The following is a 17,580-nucleotide window of genomic DNA, read 5'->3' on the forward strand; positions in this document are numbered from 1 at the left end:
CTTTATGAAAGTCAAGTTCGAACTTTTCCGATTGCCTCTTTGTGTATGAGAAATTACCCAGTACAGACACATGTCTCTTAATGCTTGCCAGTGTCCTCGAAGCAGTAGTATTCAGCGAGGTGTTATGAATGTTCACGTGGATATATTTGTGAAGCTTTGACTATTCTATAAATTCTTTTCCTGCCAAATAAGTTGATTTTTTTTTTAACACTATATAAGCTTTCTCAAAGTCATTTGCTATACTTTGGCAGGCCAAGGGTCCATGAGAGAAGAAAGCAAGGACTGGAATTACATAGCCCTCAAAGATTAAAAAATCTCTTTTCCCAGCTGGAGCCTTATCAGTTTTCTGCCAGTGTTAGAATTAATCCACCATCTCTGCAGGACCCCCTTTAAAGTCTGAACAGCAAAGGTGTCCTGACTCAGTACACAGAGACTGGGGTTCCAGCTACTGCTAACATAACATGAGCAAGAAATGCACACCCTGGCTAAGAAATGGTACTTGGGTCTCACTGATGTTTTTCCTTGTATTTCTGTCCTTCATTTTCGTTCTCCTTTCTTCTTTTGTTTTTAACTGAGTTGAGTGCAGTTATAAAAGATTCCCTTATATGTCTTTATGGCAACCAAACATTTTACAAAGAAATTAAGAAGATCACTTAACGACAAAATTAACGAAGGTTAAATAAAGTGTGATCTATCCATGGGATTGAATGCCTACTCATTTGAAAAATATTTTAAATGCAAACAGCATGGAAAATAGTCACAATGCCCTGTGAAAAAATTCAAAACAAAAATCTGTAAAGTATGACTTCAGTTTTTTGAAAAATAGGCCTTTATATATTTATTTTAAGGTGTTAGAAGAAAATATACCAAAATATTAATGAAGTTACTCTGTGAAGTGATATTCTAAGTGGTTTTTACTTTGCTCTTAACATTTTCTGAATTTCCTGATTCTCTCCCCTGTGCATGTGGTAGTGTTAGAAAGGAAGAAAAAGGAAGGAAGGAGGGAGGGGGAAGGAAATCAAATCATTAAGATTAACATTAAAGCACACACTTTTGCTAGAAGATTAGAAATCTCAGTAATGCATAGTGTCTAGCAAAATGCGCAGGTAGAACATTTTGACTATGACTGCTGAGTACAATCTAATACCTCATTATGGAGTCCTGTTCACTGTGAGGAACTTGACAAGCTAACCCTTCTCCAAGCCCAGGATAATTACAAATTCTCTTATAAATTTTGCAGCGACCTCAAGGAGGGCTGGTGAAAACTAGTCCTGAGGAATAAAAAGCAGTCAGGAATGACACGCTGCTTTTTATGTCCAGGGGAGCAAGCAAACAACCAGACTAGAGTTATGCCGTTAGTATTCCTCGCCTGGAGAATGCCTTGTATGTGCGAGTGTGGGTGCCTCTTTCAAGTAGTTAAACCAGTTATACATCAACCAGTTGCCTCCAGATAGTCAGCATCGCAGAACAGGCTGTTTTTCGTGGTCCCAGGTATTGCTGAAATAAATAATGGTTTGTTTTCCTTTTGGATTATACACTACGCTTACTTGCATTTCTGTCTTTCTTTTTTCTTTATTCTTTTTAGCGCATGATTGCAAATACTGCCAGAACAGTGAGATACTGCAGGAGCCAACCCTTCAGTAAGTTCAAAGCTGCTGCCTGCTGCAATATGGATCTTGGTGATTAAGTCCTTCTTAATGAGGCTACTGAGACATTCTAGAAGTCTGGACAGTATCTGATTGTGTCAGAGACACTTTGGACCACGAATTCCATGTGATAGGGGCCTTGAGTTTAAGGAAACTAGAAAATAACCATAAAAATAATATTTTATGAATGAACTTACAGAGGATTCATTTGCTCTTTCCAGTGTGGCTAGAGACAAACAAGGTGTGATTGCCAACAAGTCCTGCCTCAGACCAACTCTCTTTATGACTCACTGCTTGATGTTGAGAAACTCACATCAACTCTTGATGACTCAATCCTGTCGTTTATAAACTGGGGAAGATAATATTTATTGTCTCTTGGGGTGTTGCAAGGAGGCATTAATGTGTATAGCACATTTGTGAAAGGTCCCATAGCAGGAATTCATATTCTTTTTTAGTATTCCCAGGTGAATTTAAGGTGCTCTTCTTAAATCTGAACATATAGCACAATAACTGGCATAATAGAATGCTTTAATATAAAACTGTCACTAATAATAAATAACAGTTTTAAACTGTTGGGAGTTAAGTTGCATCACAGCACCAGATCATCGTGCCGGACCAGTGCTACTGTGTCCTCTGGGCTGGGGCTTTGGTGAGGGTGGAGTTTTGGCTCCCTCAAGCTGGGCTGGGAGTAAGAAGGTGGCCCCTGTAAATTTTCTTGCCAACTTCATTGTATGAGTCACTTGAAGTCATTTGGCTCAGTAAGTCAACATGATAATTTGACATGGCCATGCCCGTGAAGCCAGCAGTGCCATCCCTTCCAATAAACGTAGTGCTAAGAGACTAAAAGTTTCTCGTTTGATTAATCAGAGCTATTTTTACTCTTCCTAGCACAGGACTGGCCCAAAGCGAGGGTTTGCTAACAAGGGATGCCAGAACTGCTAAATGTTCATTCTTTAATGTATAAGGGGAAAAAATCTAGGAAAAATAATCTTGACTTGGGGAGCAAGTAGACCTTTAAAAAACTGATTCAAATGATTGTGCCTCCACTTCTTCCAAAATGAGAATAGTCTTGCACATCATCAACCATTCCTATGTGGATTCTGCCAGGATGACAGTGTCTCATATCGCTTCATCTAGTAATTTTAATTTACTATACGTATAAAGACATGGTCATAAAGCAGTTATACAAGTGAATATGAGAATATATAAGTGATGCCAGTCTGCAACAGGGGTTTTTAATCTAGAATCCATGGCCCTTCAGGGGAATCCAGGAAATTCCTGAAATTAAACACAAAATTTTGTGTGCCTGAGAGGATTCATAGCCTTGAGAAGGTTCTCAGTGAGGTCCAAGTACCACAGAAGAACCGTAATAGAGTATGTTTTGTTCCATAAGCCCCTTTGGAAGTAAAGTGTATAGTCTTCTCCATCTTCTCCTAGAGAAGTGGGGGGAGAAATTATATGTACATATAAAAGTCTCCACTGCATTTGTTGACGTTATCAGTAACTGCTGGTAAACAACAGCTGCTCAGCTCTGAAGTCAACAATCTATAGATAAAGCTATAGGAATAGATTCATAAACATTGTGGGAATATGTACAATGTAATTACAGTATATTGTACATGTAGAGTACACTGCCAGTGAGAAGCGAGGAAATTAAACACTGTGGTATTATTTATATGTGATAATTATACTGATGAGTTTCTTCTTAGAGCGAGAAGGGGCCTTTGTATCTTCTCTCTGCTTTTCTGTGTTCAGACCTGCAGCACTCCCCTTCGCCCGCTAAGCAGATGGCATTCTGATTGTCTTTGGGAGTGGTGTGTGGATCAAAGAAGAGCAAATGGACTGCAGAAGGCAGTGCACTATGGCCGAGAGAACACTGGTCCAGAGTCCAGTCTCGGGCTCAGCCACTCCCAGATCCCACTGGACGAGAGCCCCACACCCATGATCCACAGGGCAGAGGCAGCCCACACACCATGGCAGAGGTGTTGGGTCTAAACAGAGCATTTTTTTTTCCCTTTTATTTTGAAATAATGTCACCATTAAAAAATTGGGAGACTTCTGGGGAAGAAATTCAGATTTCTCATTTCTCTGGAAAAACAAAATCTGGCTTCTCAGGGTGGAGATTCCCACGTGGCAGCAGCATGTAGGAGATAGTCACTTCTAAAGGGACCTGTGTTTCCAGTTCACCACTGTCAAATTTGGCCTTTCTTAGTCATGTATATTCCCTGCATAGGGCTCTGGGCATTTGATTCTTCTTTCAGCCTGTTTTTAGGGAAATCGGTTAACTTCAGATAGCTCCGTGGCTCATATATTTGGGGGAGTGGATGAGAATAGTGGTAACTGAGATTTCAGAACAAGCAGCATCAGAGAATCGAAGGTCTAGCAGAAGTCATGACTTCAGTCCATAAGTTGGTTTTTTCCTAAGACCACAAGACCTGTGCAGTAATGCTGCAAGTAACAAGCGGAGTCGGACTTCACGGGTCTCACTGACTTGCTTCAGTTCAGCCCAGGTAGTAAGTGCTTTTGTTAGGAGCTAATGAAAACTATGTCTTTTGCCATTAGTCCTCATCTGGATCAAAGGGGACAGAGATCAGGGTGTGAGACACAGGTAGGATGATAAGGGAAAACAATTTTAGTGTATAACCGGGGGCGATAATCAGGCAATCCTTTCACTTTTATTGGGCGCCATTTTTCTTACAACATGCCATACAAAGGAAAATGATCAAAATAGGTGATTCCAGGGAAGAAAAGGTAGGAGGGAGGAGACGAAACATCCAAGTGGAAACATTTCAATGAATATAGTGTGTTGAAAGGTCTTGATGGAACCCAGGAATCCATGATAAATGTAATAAGTAGTTGGAGAAAATAAAACTGTATCTTATATGTGTGTATTATGCAATGCCAATTCTACTCTTTTCTCTTTCAACAGATCCTGATGCAGCTCAAGCTAATAAGAACCATCAGGATGTCCGGAGTTATGTACGGCAATTAAATGTGATTGACAACCAGAGAACTTTATCACAGATGTCACACAGATTAGAGCCTCGTCGACCATAGACATTTAAAGTGCCCAGAACAATGGTTTGCCTCCAGTCCACAATCTTTCAAAATGCCATTTATGCTACAACTGACTGTATTGTCACTAGAGAATTCTACAAAACAAGCAAAAACACATCCTGAGACATCTTGGAGCTACATTCAGCTTACCAGCGTCATGACAAGAGAAGAAATTATTTGACTTGCATAAAGCTTGCACACTCTAGCTTAGGAATCCCCAGTTTGTAGTCACCCTGTTTTATTTCCAATTGTGCCATCTTCTTTGCTGAAACATGAAATAAGACCCACATGAAGAGTTTGGTAGAAACATTGTCAAGAGAAATATTAAGCCCCTGTCATTGTTTCTAAGAATGTTTACAGGGTGAGATGTGCTACAAATGGGATTTATTTGCATACATCAGTGGTGGTATAGTTTCATCATTTTTAACTCAGCATCTTGATTTGGAGCATGGGGTTTTGGGAAGGTGTTGAGGAATCCATGTAAATCCAAATTATAGGCTGTGTTCTTCCATCTTCATAGTCTTAACGTGGGGAGGTTGAATCTGACCACATTACTATAAAACGTTATGGCTATTTATGTAATTTAGAGAGGACTGGTCTGTAATTTCTGAATGATATATAGAATAATATTTATGTTTACAACGTAACTTTTTTAAACTTACAAATCAGGATTACATACATAAGAATTCCACTAAGAAACTCCAAGGTTCTTAAAATTGCCAGCGTTAAGATAAAAAACTAACATTTCAAAAGAGCACAATATGCACAAAACATTTTTCAAAATTAAAATATTTTCCTGGGCATTAAAGACCTTTACTATTGGCCAATTATTGTTACTGATTTAAAAAACACACACACACACATTTTTTCTGGACTTAAATGTTACTACAAATATCTTAATTTTCAGCAATTGTTTTGCACTTTCAAAAAGATTGTAAATAGTTCATTCAATCAATGGTATAGAGTTATTTATTTGCTACATAATACATATTGTGCCAAATACTTTTTATTTATTTTATTTAGTATGTAATTTTGGAGTACATTTTTTTCCTGTTTTCACAGTTAGGCTACATTTAATGTGTAGGAATTGTATGTATGTATATCTTCTGTAAATAATAGCTAGTATCTTCATTAAATATAATTGTTCACAAGAAAAGGTTGTGTTCTCAATTCCTATAATATGGGAGGGCTAACCACTTGGTATGGTGGGGTCCTCCATTTTTTTAATTGAAAAAAATTCACATACTATAAAAGCCACCCTTTTAAAGTGTGCAACTCAGTGCTTTTTAGTATATTCACAAGGTTGTACAATCATCATCACTATCTAATCCCAGAACATTCTCTTTATCCCTAAAAGAAACCCCATACCTGTTAGCAGGCACTTCTCATTCTCCTCTCCACCTCGTCCCTGGAAACCACTAATCTGCTTTCTATCTCTGCAGATTTAGCTATTCTGGATATTTCGGATAAATGGAACCATGTAATATGTGGCCTTTTGTGTCTGGTTTCTTTCACTTCCCATAATGTTTTCAAGGTTCATTCATGTTATAGCGTGTATCAGTAGTTCATTCCTTTTTATGGTTGACTAATATTCCATTATATGGATATACCACATGTTGTTTGTCCGTTCCTCAGTTGATGGACATTTGGGTTGTCTCCACTTTTTGGCTGTTAGGAATATTGCTGCCATGACAGGGCACTGGATTTTAGAGCTGCCTGGTATGGGGCCTCATACCATTTCTCAGTGATTTAAGCACTTAGTAAATATTTGATAAAGAGATTTCCAAAATTCTTTAAATTCCAGACATGTCTCTCTTCTTTAATGTCAGCCTTTTCCAGAGTGTGTTCTAGGCTATACTAGACTCCAAGTTTACAAGCTGTTCCTCCAAAAACAGGTACACAACTGCAAAGCAAAAGACAAACCCAAGATGGTATCTTCAAAATAAATTTGGGAACCACTGTATAATACACCCCGTTCTTAGAAATGATTCTCAGTATTCATTAACATTAAAGGCTCTGACAAGGCCTGCTGTAATCCCTTTTAACATCCCACAGTCAAAGCCCACTTTGAGAAACACTAAAGCAGGGACAGGCCTTTCTATGTTCATTTACGTAGTAGTTCCAGGTTCTCAGGAGCAGGGGTGTTGTTTCATGCAGCATTATCTCTCCTCCACAGAGTAGAGCATAATGCCTGGAATGTACTAGAGAATTGTTTTTTAATCACTGAGTAAATTTTCTTGAAGTCATTATTGTTCAGCATTTCCCTATCTCATAGACCTCAATATCAGCTGCAAAGTTTCCACCATTATATAGGTTTCCTTTTGTAGGTAACTGTAAAAGCTGACAAATGAAGCTGATAGCCCATCCCTCGAGCATCCTCGCTCGTTTACTCTTCTTTACTCCGACCTTACTTCCAAGCTGGTATCCTGTGTCTTCCAGCTCTTTTCCCCCAGTTCCATGGTGATTAACACCTGATGACCTTATTTTAATTTAGTTTCAACATTATTCAAAATTAATACATATTCTCCCATATATATTCCCCTTGGTCTTCCGAATGAAAATCACAATTGCTCTACTTAATAAAGATAAGAGATTTTTAATTATGCCTCGCTTCTTCAAAAATACGTTAAACTCCATTATTCAAGGTAGTGATGGCAAAATAAAAGAATTTACACTCTAGAAAGGGAGGGTAGTAGCCAAGCAACCCTTCCTGAAGTGGGAGATGCAGTTAATATTTTAAAACTTGCAAACAAGCCAAAAGAAAATGAGATGCCTACGGGGTCACAAGAAGGATAATGAGGTTTGCTTGGAAGACGTGAAAAAGAAGAAAGAATGTTTTTACTGAAAGCGCCTGTAGAAAATTATACATTTAAGTATTTAACATACCTGCTTAGCAAGGTCACTGGCACGGTGTACAGGAGCTGCGCTTTTCCAGCAATTTTTGAATAGCATGCAGGTTAAATAGATTTCTCCTGAATTCAATAGCATTTCCTCTTAAATACGAATGCAGATCAATGGCTACCAGTGTGAGAAAATTAAAAGACATGTCATTTTGGTTTCAAATTGTGCTTATAATTTTTAAAAAATCAGCATAGAATATGCAGTGTGGTAAAAATGAACCCCTACCTTGAATAGCTTTCCTTTTCTTGTCAATGGAAAATGTATTACATTTCTTGCTTCGGAATAATCTTAATTTCTCTATTTGTCCTACATGAAGAAGAGTGTGGTGTTAGATGGGCAGGTCACAGCATCCCTGACTTACAGACTGGAAAAGGACCTTTAACTTAATTAGATAGCGTTCATTGTCTTTCTATTCATTCATTCATCAGCAAATAATGGTTGAGGGGCTTACTGAGTGCCAGGGCCTCTGTGAGCTCAGGAGTCAATGATGAGAAAAATGGAGGGTCCCTGTGCTCCTGGAGCTTATCACCTAGTGGCAGACGCAGAAGATTAATCAAATAATCAAACAAATAAATATAAAAACACTTCCAAGGAAGAATATAGTGTTGCAAGAACATGTAATAGGGGGATTTAACCTGATCTGAGGTGGGGAAATGTTTCCTGTGGAAGTGATGGTTGACCTGAACTGTGAAGGATGAAGATGCTAACTAAGCAGAGAAAGGAGAGGAATATGTTCTAAGCAGGAAACAACCTCAGCAGCATGACAGACCGAAAGCTCACTGTGGCAGAGCCGAGAGAGCGCCGGTGAGCATGCTCCAAGATGTCGGAGAGTGCTGAGATGCCAGTGAGCATGCTCCAAGATGTGGAGCCTTAGGACACCTCTGAGCAGGCTCCAAGATGTGCTGGAACCCTAAGAGGGGCTCAGGGCATTCAAGACCTCGCAGGCCTTATCAAGGAGCATCGTCTTTTTTGGCCAGAGCAATTAGCAAGAAAAAGAAATAAAAGGAATCCAAAGAGGAAAGGAAGAAGTGAAACTCTCACTGTTTGCAGATGACATGATCTTATATATAGACAACCCCAAAGAATCCATTGGAAAACTTTTAGAAATAATCAACAGCTACAGCAAAGTTGCATTGTATAGGATCAATTTACATAAATAAGTAGCATTTCTATACTCTAATAATGAAGTAACAGAAAAAGAACTCAAGAACAAAATACCATTCACAATTGCAACAAAAAGAATAAAATACCTCGGGGGGGGGGGGTGAATTTAACTAAGGAAGTGAAAGACCTATACGATGAAAACAACAAGGCTTTTCTGAAAGAAATGGATGATGGCATAAAGAGATGGAAAGACATTCCGTGTACATGGATTGGAAGAATAAACATAGTTAAAATGTCCATTCTACCTAAAGCAATCTACAGAGTCAACACAATCCCAATCAGAATCCCAATGACGTTCTTTACAGAAATAGAACAAAGAATCCTAAAATTCATATTGGGAAACAAAAGACCCCGAATTGCTGAAGCAATCCTGAGAAAAAGCAACAAAGCTGGAGGCATCACAATCCCTGACTTCAAAACATACTACAAAGCTACAGTAATCAAAACAGCATGGTACTGGTACAAAAACAGGTACATAGATCAATGGAACAGAACTGAAAGCCCAGAAATAAAACCACACATCTATGGACAGCTTATCTTTGACAAAGGAGCTGAGGGCATACAACGGAGAAAAGAAAGTCTTTTCAACAAATGGTGCTGGGAAAACTGGAAAGCCACATGTAAAAGAATGAAAATTGACCATTCTTTTTCGCCATTCACCAAAATAAACTCAAAATGGATCAAAGACCTAAAGGTGAGACCTGAAACTGTAAGTTTCTAGACGAAAATGTAGGCAGTACACTCTTTGACGTCAGTATTAAAAGGATCTTTTTGGACACCATGTCTTCTCAGACCAGGGAAACAATAGAATGAAATAACAAATGGGATTTCATCAGACTAAAGAGCTCTTCAAGGCAAAGGAAAGCAGGATTGAAACAAAAAACAACCCACTAACTGGGAAAAAATATTTGCAAGTCATACATCTGACAAAGGCTTAATACCCATAATATATAAAGAACTCACACAACTCAACAACAAAAAAATCGAACAACCCGATCAAAAAATGGGCAGGAGACATGAACAGACATTTCTCCAAAGAGACAAATGGATGGCCAATAGGCACATGAAAAGATGTTCATCATCACTGATCATCAGGGAAATGCAAATCAAAACCACACTAAGATATCACCTTACACCCATTAGAATGGCAAAAATAATCAAAACAAAAAAGTAACAAATGTTGGAGAGGTTTTTCCTTTATGGAGAAAAAGGAACCCTCATACACTGTTGGTGGGAATGCAAACTGGTGCAGCCACTATGGAAAACAGTATGGAGATTCCTCAAAAAATTAAAAATAGAACTACTATATGATCCATCTATCCCACTACTGGGTATCTATCCAAAGAACTTGAAATCAGCAATTCCAAAAGTCCATGCACCCCAAAGTTCATTGCAGCATTATTTACAATAGCCAAGATGTGGAAGCAACCTAAGTGCCCATCAACTGATGATTGGATAAAGAAGCTGTGGTATATATACACAATGGAATACTACTCAGCTGTAAAAAAGAACAAAATTGTCCCATTTGCAACAACATAGATGGACCTTGAGGGAATTATGTTAAGTGAAATAAGCCAGATAGAGAAGGACAATATCTGTATGACTCCACTCATATGAGGAATTTAAAAATGCAGATAAAGAGAACAGATTAGTGGCTACCGGGGTAAAGGTGGGGTGGGGGGTGGGCACAAAGGATGAAGGGGTGCACCTACAACACGACTGACAAACAATAACGTACAACTGAAATTTCACAAGATTGTAACCTATCATTAACTCAATAAAAATTAAATAAATAAAATCTTTAAAAATGCAGGGGAAAAAAAAAAAAGGAGCATCGTCTTTTACCCAAGAGCAGTGGGAAGCCACTGAAGCACTTGAAGCAGAGGATTGCATTTCTAATGGTAGCATCCCTACCATAATGGTGTCATCTCTAATTTTTTAATTACTTTATTGTGCAGGCTTAAAGGTAGTGCAGAAGGAATTGTGGATAATGGCAAGTATTAAAAAGCACTGTGTATCCAGATACCCATACTGATTCAAACACCATTCCTCCTCCTGACTTAGTCCACATTGGGCCACTTTTTAATTTTTTGTTGTAGTAAAAAATACATAGCGCAAAATTTACCATTTTTACCCTGAGTGTACAATTCAGTAGCATGCAGAACATTTACACTGTTGTGCAATCACCACCACTATCCATCTCCAAATTTTCTCATCAACGCAAACTGAAACTACCCATTACACAATAACTCCCCACTTCCCCCTGCTGAGAGCCCCTGGTAACCACAATTGCACTTTCTGTCTCGAGTTTAGAGGTTATCGCATATAAGTGGAATCATATAATATTTGTACTTTTGTGTATGGCTTGTTTCATTTAGCATAATGTTTTCAAGGTTTATCCATGTTGTAGCATGTATCAGAATTTCTTTTTAAGGCTGAAAAATATTGCATTTCATATATATATACCAGATTTTATTTATCCATTCATCCACCAAAAGACATCTGGTTGTTTCCACCTTTTGGCGTTGTGAATGATGCTGCTATGAAGATGGGTGTACAAATATCTGTCCTGATCCCAACTTTCAATTCTTTGGATATGTATCTAGAAGTGGAATTGCTGAATTGTTTGGTAATTCTATATTTAATTTTTTGAGGAACTGCCAAACTGTCTTCCACAGTCGCTGTACCATTTTACAGGCTACATTTGAAACAGCCCATGCCTACCCATGTCAGCTCCCTGGAGACTGAGGCCGCCAGTGTATGGCTTCTGGGAAAAGCAGTGGCTAGGGGACCCAGGGCTCAGTATGTGAGTGTCCAAGTATGGAGCAGGAAGCTGCCAATAAAGCCATGACAGCCTACAAGGCAGTCACAGCCCCAGAGCCTTAGTCTGTCCCCGGGCTCCGTTGGTTAATGTAGCAGACTACCGTTGCCTGTTGCCTGACACTAAAGGATGAGAAGACTGGAGGAAATCCTACTAAACCCAAGAGAATAAGGGCGTGGGAAAGGGGAAAATTGTCTGCCTTGCTTGGACTCCTTTGCATATGCTTGTCCTGCAGCTAGAGAAGGTCAAGGATGAGGCTACAGGAAACCAGGGTCTTTGTTCCTGGGGCAATTCAAATTCGGAAAGATTGGAGCCAAAGCTCTACCATAAAGGGAAGTGAGCACAAAGCACTGTGAGCTCATGGGCGCTGGCATAGGAGTAATTCCAGACTCGGGGAAGAGAGAGGGGCTGGGGCCAGGGCGTGTGAGAGCTAGCCGATTCTGCAACAGCCTCCTCACCTCAGCACACATCCTAGGAGGGTAGTTGAGAACAGTGGAATTCTACAATAGGAAGACCAACGTGAAAGAATAATTGGAGCAAAATTTGGCACAAAATTCTTCAGGACAGGTTTTTGCAGCACCTGAGGGTAGGACTGGAAGAGCTTCATGAAGTCTCCAACCACTTAGCCAGAGGCAGGTGGCAAGAGTCTCTAGCTTGATAACAGAGACCTGGCAGGAACAGAGGAGAATTTATGGCTGCAGGCGGGAGTCCTGACATTTTAGGGCAGAGCGACAAGACTGTAGTGGTTCCGTCTCCACAGCAGGAAGAAGGGCTCAAGGTGAAGAGACACAGCAGGTCTGGGAGGAGGCAGGTTCTGCACCAGCCAAGACGTGCAGCTTTAGAAGGATGAAGAAAGAGGGGGTTCAGTGGGAAGACAAACCATGTCAGCAAGTGCATTAGTTGTTGTGTGCGTTAGACAAGATTATCCAGGGAAACAGCCCCACTGGAATGTGCATAAATATTGAAGGAGATTTCTTATGAGGAACTGGCTCACACAATTAAGAAGGCTAGAGTCCAAAATCCGCGGTGAGGGCCAGCAGGTTGGAGTCACAGGAGAGCTGATGGTGCAGGTAAAGTCCAGATCAGTCTGCTGAGGAATTCCCTCCTGTTTGAGGAGGCCAGTCTTTTCGTTCCATTCAGGTCTTCAATCGATTGGATGAGGCCCACCCAGTTATGGAGGGCAATCTGCTTACTCAAAGTTCACTAATTTAGATGTTAATCTTGCCCAAGAACACCCTCTAAATAACACAGAAAATTAACCATCGTGCTATATAAAAAACCACCCCAAAATCAGTGCCTTCAAAAACAACAGTGACTCTCTGGGTCAACTGGGCAGTTCTGCCAATGTAGACCAGGCTTGGTGGATCAGGGCTGGGCTCAGTCATGCATTTGCAGTCAGTTGGTATTGGATGGCCTCAGATAGAGTGGTTCCTCTCTCCTCCACCTAATCTCTCATCCTCCAGCAATCTAGCCTGTGCTTATTCACTTGTTGGCTGGGCAGGGTTCCCAAGGAGCAAGCAGATAAGCAAGAGCTCTTGAGGCCCAGGCTCAGAACAGGCGCACCATCACTTCTTTGGCACAGATGTTGGCTCAGTGACAATCTTCCTCAAGCAAAAAGAGGAAGATTGGCAACAGATGTTAGCTCAGGGCCAATCTTCCTCACTACGCCCCACTCCAAGCCTCCCCCTAAAAGTTATTTGCAGTGGAATAGAAAACATTTCTGATTACTGAATGAAAGAGAGGAGAGGAGAAGAGAAAATAAGAATAGAAGACTCGTGCTTCTTACCAACAGACAAAATGTTCATATATGAAAGATTAGGTTAGAAACTGAATCAAAGTGTCACCCAAGTACACAGATCACACTAGAAGTTAGATTTAACCTAACCTGGTTGCTCATTCACATGTTCAGTCCACACAGCCTAGAAACAATTGTGTGCTGTTATGAATTTCTCCTAAGAAAGTAGTTCTTCATTGATAGTTCTTATCTTCGCTCACCTGATACTCACAGGCCATTATAAAATCCGTTTATATTTCTAGTTTCAGAATCTAAATAGAAGGTATGAGCCAATGTATACATTAAATTAGGGATTATTGCTTGTGGCCCTCCATGAGAGCCAGGTGATGCTGGGCCATTTTAATTAAGAATTTGTTTTCAATAACAACACAAGCAAATGAGTAACATTAAGTCAACATTGAAACAGTTGCAGGTGGGAGGGGTTCTGGGAATGACTGAGATATGCAGTTGTATTATAGTATTGAATGTGCAGAGTTCGCTTGTGCATTAGAAAATAAACATCTTTGGAGCCACTGAATAAAGTCTATAACTTTATAGGGCATGGAAATCTTTTGAGCACCAAGTGAAGATGACTGCTAGAGGGAAAAAAAGAGGAAATTCTGTGCTTCTATTTAAAATCCAAAGAAACGCAAGGTCACTAGGAATACAGAGTTTTAAACACAAAGTTTTCTGAATGTTGACTTGGAAGAGAATTTTCTGGGCTATATTGATTCAATAACCAATGCTTTTTGTCTGTCAGTTCACCTGCCATTTATTGAACACCTACAATGTATCAGATACGTACACGCAGTATTTTATTCTAAATACCTAAGAGATGAATGGTCTAGCTATTTACTGTTGAGGAAACACCGAGAGAAATTAAATGTCTTGCCCAAGGTCACGTGCTTAGATTATGGCAGAGGAGGGGATTCAAACCAAGTATATTTGTTTCCAAAGCATACGTTGCTAGCTATGAAGCTATACTGTCTGCCTCTTTTTTTGTCCCCAGGAAGAAAAAAATTAAAAATAACAGAAAAGAGTTCAGGAACCAAAGATGAGATTAATTTTGCCAAAACATTGTAAGTGAGGTTTAGGCAAGAGATTTGCGGGTCTTTTTCTCTAAAGTTTTATCTTTAGAATTGAAGTGAGTGTGTGAGTACGTCCTTTCATGAATATCCCATATATCAAATATATGCTACAGGAAGCCTTTCTGCATTCACCGTGAAGAGTCCTCTCATATTCAGGAAGGGGCTTCTGTTGTGTTTGAAATGCTTTCTCTCTTAGACTGAGTCATCGGTTAGTCCCTACATGTTTTCAAATTGTTCTCTATGCCTTATTTCATTAAAAATTGACTCCATTGAAATCAAAGCATTATTGAACTTGTAGATTTACTGAACATTTTGTAGAAAAGATGGAGAAGGGGGTTTCATCACAGAACCCCACGGTATTTCATTTTTAAAAATTTTCATTGGACCCATCTTGTCTTCCACATCTTTCTTCTTTGCTGCCAGTCAGATGCTCTCCTCTTTCTTCTCTCATTTCTCCCCACTCCCTCTAGTTTGCAGATCAACCCTGGGGATTCTAAGTCATGTTTTCTTTTTTATGCAGATCAACTTAATTTTCTCATAGCTTCTAGATCCAAAGTTGAAAATCTCCGCTCTGATTGAGAATGAAGATACGGTTTGAACTGAGCCAGGTAACCTCCTCTTACCAGGGTCATTCTCTTTTAAGTGACAAAAAAATAACAAAAATCATGAGAGAAAACAGGGGAAATAGTCTTATTTAAAACCAAACTGGCTACAGCTCCTTCTGCCTCCTAAGGATGTGTGTCATAATTCATATTGAAGAGAGTAAATCTCTCTCCTCTTACTTTTCATTTCAGAGACTAGCAGGGAAAGAAAGAAGGAAAAATGGAAACTTGAAATTCCGCTGTGCCTAACCACACTTTCAGCATGGGGATGCCTTACTAGAAATAGGAGCCTACGCAAGTCGTTACCTTTCCACGTGGAGCTAAATTCCCAGAATACACATTGACGTCACTCTTTCTTTCTCTTAAGATCTCCTAAGTCACAACAAGCTTAGCAGGTAGTCTTTTCTGTGCTATTTTTGACACATCCTCAGAGGCTGCAGTGATGTTGTTGATGCCCTTCTCAATATCAGAGAACTTCTACCAATTCCTAATTCTTCCTGATCTTTACCTTCTTGATAACTGGCCTCTCAAGCTGTAGCAAAACTTTCATTTAAATATCTAGTGGGCTACCCTTCTGGGTACTTTTTTTGTCACCTCCAGCACTATCTCTCACATTTTTTTCATTAGTCATCATGGGTTATAATTTCACAAAATTATTTTAAAAAAACTCTAAGGCATGTAGCACTAATTCTACTGTATTGGTTGAGTCAGCCTTGAAAACATGTATATAAGCTGACCACATCTTAAAGCAAGGCTGCCAGTCAACTTGTCCCTCCGCGTACTCATGGTTCCCATTGAGTCCTCCTATTTAGGGAAGTGTCCTAGAGGAGAAAAATCTACTTTACAACAGCAGAGAAAAACCCATGCCAGCTACCTAAAATAGTCAACATATTCTTTATTCTTAAATATAAACAATAACTAATGATCACCAGAGATGGCTGAGAAAACTACTACCATACAAGAGAAAGATAGAAATAAAGAGAAAAACTGACTCCAGATGAAACAGAAGTAATTCAGGTAACTGAATAATAATAATCACAACAGTAATAATAATAAGAAATATTTAGCATGTGAAACATGACCAAAAATAACAATAATAGTAGGTAGTATTAGTGAACACTAACTCTGTGCCAGGTCCTATTTTGAATACTACACATAATTGACTTCTTTAATCCAAACAAAAATTCTATTTTTACAAATGATGAAACTGAGGCTCAGAGAGCCTGAGTAAAATACCAAGGTCACACAGTTCATAAGCATCAGACGTCAGTCAGGTCTATCTAACTCCAAAGCCCATGTTCTTAGTCGCTATGCTATATTGCATCGAGATCATTAATCCTTGAGTTTTAGACACTTCAAACTCCTCACTAACATTCCAAGGGATCCATCAAGTTATCAAGTTCTCATGTAATAAGATGACTTGAGGTCCATGCTGACTTGCTTAAGAGTCTGGGAAAAGGTGAGAGCTTGAATTTGGTTCCCATCTACATACACATTGGGAAATAAAAGTACTAAAGTCAGGCCTGGAACTTCAAGAATACCTACAAACTTCATTCCACAACAGGATGTCAACACTAAAACATGTAGCATCCAGATCCTTCAGGACCAGAAATAATCTGAATCATCTAGAGATATGTCTAAGAGATATGTCTGATGCAACTTCCTCCAGAGGCTGGGATGTTGGTCATAGTTATCAAATTGTGTAATCTGAAACTTCCTAGAGAGATTTATGTGATTAATTTGCATGGCAAAAGATAAACTGGTTGTCTAGGCAGGGCAAGGGTGCTAAGCGAGGTTGAATTTTGATTACTCAACTGAAATAATTCAGTAGGATTTTACAAATCTGATTTACAGTTATTTTGAAATATCTACCACAAAAATTTGGTAAGGTATGCTTTACATTAATGAAGCAAAAAGCTAAGACAGTTATTCAATTATTTCAACTTTTAAGTTTTTTCCTGGTATCCAGTGGTAAGAAGAATTTTGATGAAGATGTTAAATAATTGAGCAAAAATGTGTTTGTATGCATATGCCTGTTGGGAGAGGGGTTTACAGCTCCAGGAACAGATTAGATAACTATTTCTGCTCTCCGCTTCATTCTGATAAACATTTCTTCCATTGAGATACTTCTGTATTAGGCACCTTGGGCTGCCGTAACAAAATACCGTAGACTGAGTGGTTTACACAACAGAAATGTATTTCCTCACAGTTCGAGAGGTTGGAAGTCTGAGGTGAGGGTGCCAGTGTGATCAGGTTGTGATGAAGGCCCTCCTCCTGACTTGCAGACTGCCACCTTCTTGCTGTTTCCTCACATGGCCTTTCCTATGTATGCGTGACTGGAGAGAGAGACAGAGAGAGAGAGAGCTCACCCTCTTCCTATAAGGCCACCAATACTCTAGGAGTAGGACCCCACCCTTATGACTGCCTTTAATTTTAATTATCTCTTAAAGGTCATTTCTCCAAATATAGTTACATTGGGGGTTATGGCTTCAGTGAATTTTAGGGGAGACACAATTCAGTCCACAGC

At 39.4% G+C, this 17,580-nt stretch overlaps 1 protein-coding gene across 10 annotated transcripts in view; it reads left to right on the forward strand.

Moving 5' to 3' along the window:
- Window positions 1–5,817, forward strand: part of RAPGEF4 (Rap guanine nucleotide exchange factor 4) — a 296,243-nt gene extending 290,426 nt beyond the window's left edge. For 9 of the 10 annotated variants that reach the window (XM_046658760.1, XM_046658762.1, XM_046658765.1 and 6 more), the window contains 2 exons: window positions 1,586–1,679; window positions 4,576–5,817. In XM_046658760.1, coding sequence (XP_046514716.1) covers window positions 1,586–1,679; window positions 4,576–4,703 — 222 coding nt within the window. In that variant the 3' untranslated portion in view covers window positions 4,704–5,817. The remainder of the gene's footprint in view (window positions 1–1,585; window positions 1,680–4,575) is intronic. The other variant, XM_046658761.1, reaches the window with a different exon arrangement.
- The last annotated feature ends 11,763 nt before the right edge of the window (window positions 5,818–17,580 follow it).

The sequence above is a fragment of the Equus quagga genome, chromosome 4 (assembly GCF_021613505.1).
Source record: "Equus quagga isolate Etosha38 chromosome 4, UCLA_HA_Equagga_1.0, whole genome shotgun sequence".
Classification (NCBI taxonomy): Eukaryota; Metazoa; Chordata; class Mammalia; order Perissodactyla; family Equidae; genus Equus; species Equus quagga.